We start from the raw sequence: 16,007 nt of genomic DNA on the forward strand, positions 1-16,007 counted from the left end.
CGAGGGTTGCCAGAAAGTAATGCACCGTACTTTTTTTCTCAGCTGGAAACAATATCACGAGTGCGAAACGTTACGTGTGTATTATTTGAAATCTCCTGAGTGAGCGCGTCAAGTTTCCGTCACTTCCGACAGATAGTGTAGTTGCAGCACAGTTTCAAAACGACGTCTGTAGGTGTCGCACGTTACAAGCAACGTGCCGTCATTGAATTTCTCACTGCAGAGAAAGAAACTGTGGGGAATATTCACAAACGCTTGTGCAAAGTTTATGGAGCATCTGCTGTCGACAGAAGTGAGGGTGAGATCATCAGAAGGCGATTCGGCTGAGCTCCACGATTTGCAGCGGTCGGGGAGACCATCCACGGCTGTCACACCTGACAGCCCTGACCTAGCCCCCTCGGACTTCCACTTGTTTGCGCCATTAAAGGATGCCATTCATGGGAGACATTTTTAGGACGATGAGGAGGTGATTCACACAGTGAAGCACTGGCTCTGCCACCAGGACAAGGATTGGTACCGACAGGTCATACACGCCCTTGTTTTGCGCTGGAGCAGTCCGTAGAACGGGATGGAGATTACGTGGAAAAATAGGGTATGTAAATGAAACACCATTCTTTCGTGTGTGTAATTCTCATTATATTCAACAAAGTACTGTAGAAGAAAAAAATGCGGTGCATTACTTTCTGGGCAACCCTTGGATAATCTCCATTCTTGCCTATGACACCCTCCCAACGTTTCGGAAATTTACATTCCTAATAGGGCATCCTCATTGTTGAACTGTCTGATTTGAGTCATCTCACTGGAAGCTTCATCAGTTGTGGTAATTGACTTTTGACGAACTTAGGCTGTGTAATGGGACTATCACGAACTGACGACAGTATAAGCATTAGTACGTCATCGAATTATTTACTGTGTGACACAATCTTTCCGGCGAGCTTTTATTCAGTATTTGTATACCTATAAATTTAATAGATGTAGCTTAATAGCTGCAGCTTTTTCACTATAATCTTTACCCGATTATTACAAATCACACATATGTACTACAAAATTACCGCAGACACGGAAAAAGAGTGAAGTGTTCCATCATAATAAAGCAGCATCTCATGGGCCCCAGGCCGGCCGGTGTGGCCGTGCGGTTAAAGGCGCTTCAGTCTGGAACCGCGTGACCGCTACGGTCGCAGGTTCGAATCCTGCCTCGGGCATGGATGTGTGTGATGTCCTTAGGTTAGTTAGGTTTAAGTAGTTCTAAGTTCTAGGGGACTGATGACCACAGCAGTTAAGTCCCATAGTGCTCAGAGCCATTTTTTTCATGGGCCCAGGAATTGTCACACTTGATTCGATGATCATCATTCAGTAATCGTGTGTCTTCACTTAATGCACACTTGCCAAATAACTACGACAAGATCTTGGTGGCTGTATTCATGTTGAACGTACTCCATTACGAAGAGTATGTTGTCGTGATGACCATCAACGCAGCGTGGCCCAACATTATATAGAGCTCTTCTCCACACTTTCCGTTCCGATGTTACTGCCTGCTACGGTACTTCTCCTTGGAGGTGCAACGTTACACAGTATTTCTTTTAGGTACGACAGAGGTCAACGACGATTCACAACACCCAAAATCTGCGATCAGCCTTAAACGATTTACTTCTAGTATTCCATCAACAATTTCTGAGTCTTACTGATGAATGAGTAGCATGAATGTCAAGTATTTGCTGCGTATTACAACAGTATTTCTTGATTAAAGATAACATCGGAGTACATGTGGTTTCTAGTATCTTGCGTGAAGTGATAATGTTGATATCAACACTAAAATACGGTTATATTCTTCTAATGAAACCATTCAGTTGTCTCACTTCATTGATGTATACGTTCTTCATAGCAGTTTGTTATTGTGGGTGGATAAGAAGGTACTTCATTTACCTTGGCAAACCTGAAAATAGAGATCGTAAACTCATATAGTAAAGTGCTTCAGAAGACAGCATCTTCGCTTTTCTTCGCATAATTGTCGTATACGTTGGTCACACTGCTGAATGAGATGGTGAACGAAGCTATAGGCGTAGCGGAGGATGTCATGGTGGACTAGTAAAAGATCTCATCGAAATTCTGTAAGACGCAAACTAGTAAAGGAAGTTCAGGAGCTTCGAATACGGAAATAATAAATTTTCTAGAAAAAATTACATAGCCCAGAAGAATGATAGTGTTTGGATGAGCGATTTATATGCGAGCGGGCCAATACTGCCATTTATAGAATAATACTGTTTGAAACATAAAATAGAAAATCGTCAACAGAAGCACGGGGATCTACAGCTAAAAAAGAGTACAGGAAGCCATGCCCAACTCTTCCATTTCTAGACAGAGAGAGAGAGAAACGGCAGTCGTAGACAGATTTCAATACGAAGAGACACATAACCAAGTATTAACGCAGAAATAAGAAAGGTCATTACAAGAGTGCTCTCAAAAACTGCGGCACATCGACTACTGATGTAGCGTTAAAGAGTGCAGTGCCTAGCACAATTTACGTATTGACGATGTATGTTAAGATGCGACAACAGTGACTATTTCATGGTTTTATTATCTGACATTAATGATGTTACACTCCTGGAAATTGAAATAAGAACACCGTGAATTCATTGTCCCAGGAAGGGGAAACTTTATTGACACATTCCTGGGGTCAGATACATCACATGATCACACTGACAGAACCACAGGCACATAGACACAGGCAACAGAGCATGCACAATGTCGGCACTAGTACAGTGTATATCCACCTTTCGCAGCAATGCAGGCTGCTATTCTCCCATGGAGACGATCGTAGAGATGCTGGATGTAGTCCTGTGGAACGGCTTGCCATGCCATTTCCACCTGGCGCCTCAGTTGGACCAGCGTTCGTGCTGGACGTGCAGACCGCGTGAGACGACGCTTCATCCAGTCCCAAACATGCTCAATGGGGGACAGATCTGGAGATCTTGCTGGCCAGGGTAGTTGACTTACACCTTCTAGAGCACGTTGGGTGGCACGGGATACATGCGGGCGTGCATTGTCCTGTTGGAACAGCAAGTTCCATTGCCGGTCTAGGAATGGTAGAACGATGGGTTCGATGACGGTTTGGATGTACCGTGCACTATTCAGTGTCCCCTCGACGATCACCAGTGGTGTACGGCCAGTGTAGGAGATCGCTCCCCACACCATGATGCCGGGTGTTGGCCCTGTGTGCCTCGGTCGTATGCAGTCCTGATTGTGGCGCTCACCTGCACGCCGCCAAACACGCATACGACCATCATTGGCACCAAGGCAGAAGCGACTCTCATTGCTGAAGACGACACGTCTCCATTCGTCCTTCCATTCACGCCTGTCGCGACACCACTGGATGCGGGCTGCATGATGTTGGGGCGTGAGCGGAAGACGGCCTAACGGTGTGCAGGACCGTAGCCCAGCTTCATGGAGACGGTTGCGAATGGTCCTCGCCGATACCCCAGGAGCAACAGTGTCCCTAATTTGCTGGGAAGTGGCGGTGCGGTCCCCTACGGCACTGCGTAGGATCCTACGGTCTTGGCGTGCATCCGTGCGTCGCTGCGGTCCGGTCCCAGGTCGACGGGCACGTGCACCTTCCGCCGACCACTGGCGACAACATCGATGTACTGTGGAGACCTCACGCCCCACGTGTTGAGCAATTCGGCGGTACGTCCACCCGGCCTCCCGCATGCCCACTATACGCCCTCGCTCAAAGTCCGTCAACTGCACATACGGTTCACGTCCACGCTGTCGCGGCATGCTACCAGTGTTAAAGACTGCGATGGAGCTCCGTATGCCACGGCAAACTGGCTGACACTGACGGCGGCGGTGCACAAATGCTGCGCAGCTAGCGCCATTCGACGGCCAACACCGCGGTTCCTGGTGTGTCCGCTGTGCCGTGCGTGTGATCATTGCTTGTACAGCCCTCTCGCAGTGTCCGGAGCAAGTATGGTGGGTGTGACACACCGGTGTCAATGTGTTCTTTTTTCCATTTCCAGGAGTGTATATTCGACTCATACGATGCTGTGAATGCTTTTAAGAGCCTGATGATAGTCAGTTGACCGAAACTGTTTGTTTGAATAAAGATTTCGTCAGCAGCTGATGGCGGTAAGCATGACATTTTTCAGATGGCTTTCTACTCTTATCATGTACGGATAACATTGTTATGTACTACGTAAACTCTGCGAATGCTCTTATACATCAGTCAAATACAGGGCACATCTCTGTTCACCGTTTGACTAATAACATCTGGTAATACATTGATGCACTCGCCGCCACTTCCTTAGCTTTTGTGTGATGATGGTCTTCTGACCGAAAGTGCTAACAACACAACGCGATATAGATATTACGTCTAAAATTCTTTCTCTGTCGTGGTAGCATATCATAGACTTCGTATACATTTAAGAAAGCAAGGATGGCGTATTATAAACGTTAAGTGTAAGGAGTATATGAAATAATTGTATTGGCAACAGTGGCTATTTATTTAACGATTTTATTTGTTACTGTTATAAATTTCCTTTACTTCTGGTCTATGGTAATAAATTCTTATGTCATTAGACGACCGGTTTCATTCCATAATGACCATCTTCAGTTCCTGTTACTGTTATGTTACATTGGTGATGTGTGTGTGTGTGTGTGTGTGTGTGTGTGTGTGTGTGTGTGTGAGAGAGAGAGAGAGAGAGAGAGCGCACAGTCAAGCTTATGCTATACCTATGATACGGCTGAGCTAAAATAAAATTAAAAAAAAAAAAAACGGGATATAATGCGAATCTACGTCTTTCGACTACAGAAACCACGACCTTATCCATTACGTTAGCACTTAGTTACGTAGTACTTGTCTCTTGCTTTGGTTAACATAGTAGCTCTTGAACACTTAAATTTTTGATGCAGTATTAACTGACATTTAATGATAATGGTGGCGTGTTTGTGTTTCATGGTTAATTTGAAAATTATTGACCATAACAAAAAAATGGTTCAAATGGCTCTGAGCACTATGGGACTTAACTTCTGAGGTCATCAGTCCCCTAGAACTTAGAACCACTTAAACCTAACCAACCTAAAGACATCACACACGTCCATGCCTGAGGCAGGATTCGAACCTGTGACCGTAGCGGTTGTGACGATAACAACTCACTCCTGAGAGAGCACTCTTATATGAACGCAGTAACCGTCGGTAAATCGTTATGTGAATTTAATTGTAGCAATAATTATAATGCATCATTCCAAGAACGACGTGTTTTTATAAATCCCCGATAGGTGTTCATGAAGTCTTGTGAGAGCCAATATCGAGCGCTAACGAAAGCCGATACCAGTTCCTCTGGTCGTCGATACTGTGCGTGACTTCAAAATAACGTCACATTTGCAGGAAGTGTCGTGAAATGAGTATTACCCGGGTATTGGTGTTGTGAGTCGGGCCGGCCGTTGTGGCCGAGCGGTTCTAGGCCCTTCAGTCCGGAACCGCGCGACCGCTACGGTCGCAGGTTCGAATCCTGCCTTGGACATGTATGTGTGTGTTGTCCTTCGGTTAGTTAGGTTTAAGTAGTTCTATGTTCTAGAGGACTGATGACATCAGATGTTAAGTCCCATAGTGCTTAGAGCCATTTTTGCGAGTCGGGACAGTCAGTTGTTTATTTAGAAACTATCATGAATCCATGACAGTTTCAGTCACAGCAAAGCGTAACCTAAATTGTTCACATTTAAAGATGTGACTTGATACTAACGTTTCGTCTAGTTGAGCTTCCCACCATCTGACAGTGACATTCCCCTCGGTTGTGTCATTTTCCGCCTATGTCTAGTATGGAACGAGCTGAAGGCTCTGCTTACCACATGCGCAAGCGCGCGGGCGTTCGTGTGTTTGTGTGTGTGCGCGCACGTGGTTGCAGCTCACCCTGGCGAGCCGGAAGATGTAGGGGGCGCGGCGCGCGGGGGCGTGCTTGACGACGACGGTGGCGGCCGGGTCGTGGCTGCAGGAGACCAGGGTGTCGTTGTCCGGGCAGTAGGCCAGCTGCCGCACCGCGCCGGCGTGCACGCCCTCGTCCACCCGCACCGACACCCACTCCGTCTGCTGCTCCAGCTCCTGACACGGCACACACACGCACGCGTCTTGTAATGGTACTTCAACTACGTAACCATTACGGCACCTCACCTCAACCTCTCGATACCAGCTACCGTATTTCTGTAAAATAGTTAACATATTTCTGTGACTACATTCAGATTTGATTTCATTAATGTAGAGGTACTTCGATACATCGATATGTAGATACTGCAATGATATCATTCTTATGTGTATTCTTTCTTTTGTCACTATGATCATTGACGTACTTGTAACTCTGATTTTTTGGGCACGTAAGAGGTTATTAGAGAGTCAAGCTTTTGGTCGTCATGTTAAAAAGACGCAAGTTGTAGACAGTTTATGAAATGTGAACTTTAACAGTGAGGAAGATATTTTCAAGTATGTTTTATATTGTGAAGTGATGTTTTGGAACGAGTTACGTGATATTGCAACAAAAGTAATAAAAAAGAAGTGTAACCTAAATTCGGAATGCTGATTACTTTTTGTACATCACCATTGTCCTAACTTGCAAAAGTTTATTCTTCAAGAATGGTTTATGAAACACATCTATAAAACTTTTGGATATCGCAGAATAACAGCTAGGCCTCTTTGTATCCGAGCTTGGAAATATCACTACCTAGATTTTCGACGATTGAGCCATGAGTTCACAACGAGACCAGCGTGGGAAACACGAAAAGATGAGTGCCTAGTTTATCCATTATTTCAAGAAATGACTTTATTAACTGTGCTCTTATGACACCTGCCATATAATATAACTTTCTTGTTGCCCGAAAATGCAATATTTAGCAGCGTGAGCAACACTACAATCATAATTAATTTTTGACCTTTGTTGTGGTAGGGTTGTTAGAGTCTCTACATCTACGTGGGTAGTCACCGAGTTTTAATTATATCTCGACAAAGCACAAGCTGTGACCGTAGAGTCTCTGATGGTGTTTTCTCCTACCGTTAAGGGTGCTTCAATTCTTCTTGTCAGGCAATGTACTAGTTATTCTTCTCAGCACAGAGGGCATCACAGTTGAAGGCAGTATATTTATTTTCCTTTTGTTTTTCCCAGTAAATAAAATTCAGAGTCGCTGGAAAAATTTGAGGACATGTTTTAAAGAAGAATTCAGTACCCCGAGAGACTTAAAATCTGGACGAATTTCAAAGAAACGACATAAATACGAGTACTTCGATCAGCTGCTGCCCCGTTTGCTCTCACTGAACGAAAGGCAAACTAGCAGCAATGTTCCAGAAGACTCTCAAAATTGTCAGTGAAACCATCAATAAAAAATAACAAGACAAAAAGCTGTTAAGGAGAACGTCTTTTGAGATATTAGAAACGATGGGCAAATAAGTTGTTGATGAGGACACACACTTGATGGTGTCTTTTGTGCCTTGATTTCAGAGACTGAATAACGCAGAAAAATTGAAATTAAAAACGGCATTCTTGCAAGCAATTGCTCGTCCTGTCCAATCAATCATTAGTTGCAGTTGCTGAAGAGATGCCAATTGAGCTGCACTTGGTAGAGTCGGAAGATTCTACACACTTGCGTTAACTTTCAAACAAATAAAATCAAATTCTCTAATATACACCGCTTTCGTTCTTAAATCTGCTTATCTCATAATAATGACCTAGTAGATAGTGTCGGAAGTTCCATGCGGCTTTTCGCGGATGATGCTGTAGTATACAGAGAAGTTGCAGCATTAGAAAATTGTAGCGAAATGCAGGAAGATCTGCAGCGGATAGGCACTTGGTGCAGGGAGTGGCAACTGACCCTTAACATAGACAAATGTAATGTATTGCGAATACATAGAAAGAAGGATCCTTTATTGTATGATTATATGATAGCGGAACAAACACTGGTAGCAGTTACTTCTGTAAAATATCTGGGAGTATGCGTGCGGAACGATTTGAAGTGGAATGATCATATAAAATTAATTGTTGGTAAGGCGGGTACCAGGTTGAGATTCATTGGGAGAGTGCTTAGAAAATGTAGTCCATCAACAAAGGAGGTGGCTTACAAAACACTCGTTCGACCTATACTTGAGTATTGCTCATCAGTGTGGGATTCGTACCAGATCGGTCTGACGGAGGAGATAGAGAAGGTCCAAAGAAGAGCGGCGCGTTTCGTCACAGGGTTATTTGGTAACCGTGATAGCGTTACGGAGATGTTTAATAAACTCAAGTGGCAGACTCTGCAAGAGAGGCGCTCTGCATCGCGGTGTAGCTTGCTCGCCAGGTTTCGAGAGGGTGCGTTTCTGGATGAGGTATCGAATATATTGCTTCCCCCTACTTATACCTCCCGAGGAGATCACGAATGTAAAATTAGAGAGATTCGAGCGCGCACGGAGGCTTTCAGACAGTCGTTCTTCCCGCGAACCACACGCGACTGGAACAGGAAAGGGAGGTAATGACAGTGGCACGTAAAGTGCCCTCCGCCACACACCGTTGGGTGGCTTGCGGAGTATCAATGTAGATGTAGATGTAGAATAAGCAAAACCTATCAGTACTTGTAAAACTGTCACGAACGACGTTCTAATACGTAATTTGAGGTGAAATAATAGCAAATAACGTATCAAAACTACTGGTAGGTGTTCTGGGGTACTCCCAAAATTATTAAGGCTGTGACGTCAGTTCCTTATAACATATACAGAATTGTCCTTTTACTTGTCTTGCACTTATTACTGGATGTAATCAAGATTTTCACCGCCCTTTCTTCTGTCTCGATTTTATAATCAGAGCACAAATATATGCAACCATTTCAAAGTCCATGTTTATGTCAGCTGTTGACCGATTAATAAATTGACCGCGCGTGCAGATAATCATCGATCGATTTGCAAAAACGAGATACTAGCTATCGGCCGAATATAGTCCGTGGATCGAAAAGTCGTTGATGCGCTCCTAGCCTTAGGCTGCACTTGAGAGGCCGTGTAACGAACTGTGTTAGCGACTCGTACTCACCACCCAGTAGTATCTGTCGAGCTTGTCAGGGTGCTTCTTGCGGAAGAGCGAGACCCGCGGCTGGTGAAAGACGAGTGTGATGACGTTGCCGTGGTCGTCTCCCATGTAGAGCGTGGACCGGCCCGATGCGTGCACGTCGGAGGCTGCGTAGCACGCACACTCGGCCACGTTCCGCATCCCACTCACCACGCACAATGGCGTGTGCACTAAGCTGAAAAGCACACAGTCCGTCGGAATATTTAACAGTCATCTTCGATACTGCGAAACACATCTCTTCTACTGCAATCTCTTTGCTTTCCTTATTTTGGGAGGAGGTGGTATAGACAAAAACAAGAAAAAATGTTCGTTAAAGATGGATTCTAAGCTGCGTACCTGAAGAGCAACGAGCACTTGTTCAACAGATGTATTTCACACTAGTGAAGGTGAGCAAGTGTTCATAGCTCTTAAAGTAAGCAGTTTAGAGACCATGTTTATGGGACTATTTTTCTTTTTTTGGTCCATACTGCTTCCTCATAAAAAATGGCCATAAAAAGGGGCAGCCAAAACAAAGATGCCACATTTGAAGTTTCTGAGGTTTTCTAAAACCCTAAGAGGAATATTAATTAATAAACACCACATTACGAGATTGCTGAGCTACTATTCTCTTGTAACCTACATCGCATCCCCTCAGCGGTAAGATGGTGCAGTGGGTAGTGAGTCAAAAACTGAACACAGATCAAGCATGAAAAAGGAAGAAGGTGTACTGGACTATGAAAAATGTAGTCCATCAACAAAGGAGGTGGCTTACAAAACACTCGTTCGACCTATACTTGAGTATTGCTCATCAGTGTGGGATCCGTACCAGATCGGTTTGACGGAGGAGATAGAGAAGATCCAAAGAAGAGCGGCGCGTTTCGTCACAGGGTTATTTGGTAACCGTGATAGCGTTACGGAGATGTTTAATAAACTCAAGTGGCAGACTCTGCAAGAGAGGCGCTCTGCATCGCGGTGTAGCTTGCTCGCCAGGTTCCGAGAGGGTGCGTTTCTGGATGAGGTATCGAATATATTGCTTCCCCCTACTTATACCTCCCGAGGAGATCACGAATGTAAAATTAGAGAGATTAGAGCGCGCGCGGAGGCTTTCAGACAGTCGTTCTTCCCGCGAACCATACGCGACTGGAACAGGAAAGGGAGGTAATGACAGTGGGACGTAAAGTGCCCTCCGCCACACACCGTTGGGTGGCTTGCGGAGTATAAATGTAGATGTAGATGTAGATGTATTTAGTTAAGATTGGTGTTTCTTCTTCGGAGTGCCAAACGGCTAGTATATAGCAGTAGACATGGTCTTCTGCAGGAAGACCTCGTGTGCTCACACAATAACGTGGAGATATTTTCTCTATATTCGAGCTAAACCAGTTTATTAACACGGGATATAGAAAACTGGTATAGAATTCCCCACCTATATTTTAAGGCACTTGATAAGCCATGACAGATGTTGCGGATCACAACTGTTGCTACATCGGGCCCAAAAACAAAGCAATTTTCTTCACTGGCATCATCTGAAGATGAAGTAATTAAATAACACTCCTAGTATGTTGGAAAATCGACCGATGTGTCAGAATGTGAAAAATCATTAGACTCTGCGCAAATGTATTACGTGTCGAGGAAAGCTCCTGTCATAATAAGAATACACTTACAAGGGAACCTCCCCATCGCATCCCCTCAGCGGTAAGATGATGCAGTGGGTAGTGAGTCAAAAAACTGAACACAGATCAAGCATGAAAACAGGAAGAAGGTGTACTGGACTATGAAAAAAAAATGGTGAAGGTGCAAGCATAATAAGGCCAACACTGAGTTGGGGGTGGTTAGAGCGTGGTCCCTTTATTTCCCTTAAGACAACACCAAGTGCGGTAGGATGTGAACAAATTTTGTAGCCTCGTGTACTGCGTAAAGTAGAATAATAGTCTGGAGACGATGATTGTATCAACTTGTCAATGCAACTGGCATAAAGCAGCACTTGCGAGGTACTGTTTTATGGACAACAACATTCCTGAAACGGGCTGGCATGCCCAGAGTCCGGACCTGAACCGAATGGAATATCTTTGCGATGAGTTAGAATGCCGACTTAGAATGGAATCCCAGTGTCCAGCCTTCTCTGGATTCAAGTGTTTTGGAACAATGGGCTACTATTCCTTCACAGACATTCAGACAGATCACTGGAAGTGTCCCCAGCAGAGTTCAAGCAGTGAGGCGAAGGGTGGACACACATCATTTTAATATCTACTAATAGGTGTCCGAATAGTTTTAATCAGGTAGTGTATGTAGATGTTCGTGGGGCGTTCAATAGGTAATGCAACACATTTTTTCCTGGAAGCAGTTTGGTTGTGTTCGTGGTTCCAATATACCCAGAGTCCACACCTGAACGCAATGGAATACCTTTGGGATTAGAACTTCGACTTCGAACAGGATCCCAGCTTCCAAACTTCTCTGGTTTCCAGTCTTAAGGAATAATGGGCTGCAATTTCTTCACAGACATTGAGACACTTCACTGGAAGTGTCCCCAGAAAAGTTCAAGCCGTGAGGCGAAGGGTAGACACACCTTACATTAATATTAACAGGTGTCTGGATAGTTTTCAAATGGTCCAAATGGCTCTGAGCACTATGGGAGGTCATCAGTCCCCTAGAACTTAGAACTACTTAAACCCAACTAACCTAAGGACATCACACACATCCATGCCCGAGGCAGGATTCGAACCTGCGACCGTAGCAGTCGCGCGGTTCCAGATTGTAGCGCCTAGAACCGCTCGGCCACCGCGGCCGGCCTATGATAGTTTTAATCAGGCAGTATATGTAGATGAATTTGGGGCGCACTCCGCACTCTTTTGGCAACAAAACCCTGCTTTTCAATGTAATCTCCGTTCGGTGCAACGCCTCTAACGGTACCTTACTAAGAGAACCTACATGTCCGCATTGTATCACTCAGCTGGTCGATGTCAGAGCCAACGTCTTGCTGGGTCGATAACCTCGCCATTATCCATACCGCTTACTGCGGAGTGCACCCTTCATTGGACCAAACAAATGGAAATCGGAAGGTGCGAGATCTGTGCGGTAAGGAGGATGAAGAAGAACAGTCCAATGAAGTTTTGTGAGCTCCTGTCGGTGGGGAGACTTGAGTGAGGCCTTGTGTTGTCATGGAGAAGGAGAAGTTCGTTTGAATTTTTGTGGTAACGAACGCGCTGAGGGTAGCGCAATACAGTTCAGAGTCAATCGTTTCACGATGAGGGGGGATATCGAACAAAATAACCGCTTCAGAGTGCCAGAAGACCGTCGCCATGACTTACCGTCTGAGGATACACATTTGAATTTTTTCTTAAGAGGAGAGATAATGTGGCGCCACTCCGTGAATTGCTGATTTGTTTTCGGTTCGAAGTGATGAACCCATGTTTCATCACCTGCGACGATGTTCGACAAAATGCTCGTAATGCGCAAGCAATGCCGGAGAGATTTTCCTTCGTTGCTCTCTATCGTCTTCTGTTAGGCGGCGAGGAACCCAGCAGGCACACAGCTTTGAGAACCCCAGCTAATGGACCAACGTTTCAGCATAACGAGTTCGGGTCGCGAGTTCGGGCGGTCAGTCGGTTGGAACGTGTCTGGAGTGCAGTCCGGACCTGCCAGTCGGGCAGTTGCAATGTGGCACTAGTGCAGTCGGATTGGAGCAGTGGGGTCTGCGTCGACATGGCTCGCCCGACCATTGCCGCCGCGCACCACTTGAGCCGGGCCACGGTCTTGGTGGATCGTCGGTTGGTCGTCCAACCGGACGACGCGTTTTGGCTCGCCGATCGTTCATGAGTCGGCTGTTCAAAAATGGTTCAAATGGCTGTGAGCACTATGGGACTTAACATCTATGGTCATCAGTCCCCTAGAATTTAGAACTACTTAAACCTAACTAACCTAAGGACATCACACAACACCCAGTCATCACGAGGCAGAGAAAATCCCTGACCCCGGAGTCGGCTGTGTGTGTGTGTGTGTGTGTGTGTGTGTGTGCATCGATTTTTCTTTGTGTGTGCTTCGTTACTGCTGGGTATCGTTCTGGTCTTCGTGCACGTGTTTGTCAGGTTGTGTGTGTAGTTGGCGTGAATTGCTTTGACAAGTTATTTAAATGTTGTCGGCATACTGGCTCTGAGAGGTCGGTCGTCTGATCGGGCGACGTGTAACTGGTTCACTGAGTGCTTCTGGCCCCCTTCAATTATCATCTTGTCGAACTTGGGTCGGCCCTTGCCTGGTGCAGGGATGTCGTTTAGCCAGTGGGCATGTGTCCTCTGCATGGTTGGGTCCGAGCCAGTATTTCCGCCGTCGTGTGCCTGGAAGTGAGTGGGAGGCGGACCAGCAGGTAGTCGGTCGGCTGTTGCGGACGAGGGAAGTTATCTCCGCGCGGTGCAGTCGGCCGGGGCCGCTGGCAGCCCCTGTGCAGTGTCGGAGCGTGTGTGGAGCTGTCCGATCGCTACGAGCTTCGTGGTTCAACGACCCAGGACGTCAAAGTTGAGTAGTGGTTTCAACTACCCAAGCCAGTCCACTTATGTTGTGGTGGTTCTTTTCGGTGGTTGTTGGGGAGGTTTTCCTGTGAGCAACACCGAGTATTTCATTTTGCTGAAATTCAGCCGCCATGCGGTGCAATTAACTATTTCGGTCGACTACAATTCGAGTGCACCAGTGGAATTTTCTGTCTCGTGGCCGTTAGTGTTCTGGTTACCTTCCCTGGGCACTCGTGTAAAATTCAGGTAGTGTTCTTTGGAGTGAAGTTAACTATTTTACCACTTCCAAATTCAAGTGTACCAGCAGAATTTTCTGCCTAGTGGCCGTTAGTGTTCCGGTTACCTGCCCTGGCCACTGACGTAATTTCAGGCAGCGTCCTTTCCTCACCTGTTGTCTCTGTCCATCGTGGTGTGTAATTTTGACAGCTAATACATACTCCATTGTGAATTATCACTTTTGTAACCTTTCTGGCTTGAGTTCTCATGTACTGATTGACGGGAAGCGAGTCATTGTGTCGGTCAGTCCGTGGCTGTCCCCCTGGTTGGGTTCCTACAGATCAAGTATAGCTGGGCTCACCACCTGTCTCGCCTAAGTGAATGAGGGCCGACCGACCTCCCTGGAGGCTTCTGAGTGCCACCGGTGTTTAATTATCTGTTGTCAGTTACTTTAAATTCAAGGCTTATGGCTATTTTCTTTATTTTGCAAAATTAATTTTTAAATTTATCTTTCAAGCTTAAACATTGTGGCCTTCTGCCTTTAAAAGATTATGGTAATATATTTTAAAATTTTGAAACTCAATTTTGGCCCTCAGCCATTTGTATTGCACTTTGCATATGTTTGCTGTTTTTTTAATTATTTTATTGCTATCTTAATTGGATTTTTATCTTGTTGATTTGTTAAGACTTCTTGTTTGGAGGCCTTCAGCCGTGAAAGAGTTGCGTTCGGTAAAGGTCCGGCTATGTGCCGATTTGCTTGTAAAGGTTATTAAATTACAATAAATGGCAATTAAAAGGAGAAACTGACATCAACCTTTGGCCCTTACCACAATCCTAATTACCTGTTCTGCCCAGCGGGTTTAGCGGGCGTATCATTACCAGCTGAGTCATTCAGTTATGCAGTGCAATTCAGCAGAGATTGTCTTTCGCTGCTATCTATAGTCTCCTGTTAGGCGGCGAGGAGCCCAGCGGGCACAGACCTTTGAGAACTCCGACTGATGGACGAGTGTGTCAGCATTACCAATTGAGTCACCCAGTTATGCAGTGAGGTGTTTGCTTGCGATCCGTCGATCTCCTCGAATGAGAGTGTCCACACGTTCCAACATTGCCAGCAGCGGTAGATCGAACAAGATTGCGCGACCTTGCGATGTTGACAGAGCCCAACGACTCCCCGTGCTTTTCTTCACTTCCAGGTCTACGTAGATATTCTGCAAGTGCCTATGACCATCTAAGATGCTCTGGTTTTCCAACAAAAGAGTGACAGCTCTCTGCTTGGAACGCACGTCCGTTACAGCCGCCATTTTGTAGGCCGTCACCCATCGGAACTTCATGAAACTATAAGAACTGAAGCGGGATTACTCCACGATGTCTCATAACAAATTTCGGGCTTTTTAAATCGAAACTGGCCGAGAAACAAAGGTGTGGCACTACTTACTGAACGCTCTTCGTAGAGGGCACAGAAAGAGCGGAGCAAGACGGCCAGTGTGCGGCAGAGCTCACCAGGAAGCGTCGTAGAGGAGCAGGCTGCGGTCGGAGGCGAGGTAGAGCACGGCGGCGGCGTCGGGCAGGTGCAGCGCGTCCGTGAGCCAGGTGTGCGCGAGGCGGCGGCGGCGCGTCGCCCCCAGCGGCAGCACGTACTCCTCCAGCGGCTCCAGCCGCCCGCCGTACAGCCCCACGCGGCCCAGCCGGCACGCCGCCAGGTAGCAGAACGAGCTCGCCGTCCGCAGCCCCAGCACCCGCAGCACCGGCTCGCGCTGCGCACCGACATCGTACTGCATGTAGTGTACACTGGGCAATATTTCTGGCTTATTCAGCCATCATATTAGGCTCCAGGAAGCTATTTCCAGATGACGCAATGTGGGATGAGGTACGGGTGACAGATGTTAGATTCGGTACCATTCCCGTGAGAAAGACCGCCTGCATGATGCTGCTGCTCTGTGATTGGGTGCTGTGTTCGGCGGTAGGGCGCCAAAACGTTAAACTTTAGTTGCTATTATTAATTAAACCTGTCATCCAAATTACTTCATTTTTTTAAATAAACATCTCTCAACAGCCAGCTATCAATCAGTCATTTCAAAATTATTAAAATCAAAGTATTACTAAAACAAAAGACTGACGATATTACTGCCGATGCACTTCGGTGGCGTTCGGGTCACGCCTTGCTGGCTTGGCTCGCGAAGTGTCTCGGGCAGTCCGACTCTCCAGTTCTGACCGTTCCAGTAGGCAGACAGGTTGCCTGTTATAGCAG

At 46.2% G+C, this 16,007-nt stretch overlaps 1 protein-coding gene across 1 annotated transcript in view; it reads right to left on the bottom strand.

Annotated features, from left to right (window-relative positions):
• The window catches only part of LOC124616466, a 119,969-nt gene that overhangs the window by 26,714 nt on the left and 77,248 nt on the right, over positions 1-16,007 (bottom strand). The window contains exons 3-5 of the mRNA XM_047144775.1: positions 15,260-15,513; positions 9,030-9,240; positions 5,900-6,088 (exon numbers count right to left, since the gene is read on the bottom strand). Coding sequence (XP_047000731.1) covers positions 5,900-6,088; positions 9,030-9,240; positions 15,260-15,513 — 654 coding nt within the window. The remainder of the gene's footprint in view (positions 1-5,899; positions 6,089-9,029; positions 9,241-15,259; positions 15,514-16,007) is intronic.

Source organism: Schistocerca americana, chromosome 5, assembly GCF_021461395.2.
Source record: "Schistocerca americana isolate TAMUIC-IGC-003095 chromosome 5, iqSchAmer2.1, whole genome shotgun sequence".
Taxonomy (NCBI): domain Eukaryota; kingdom Metazoa; phylum Arthropoda; class Insecta; order Orthoptera; family Acrididae; genus Schistocerca; species Schistocerca americana.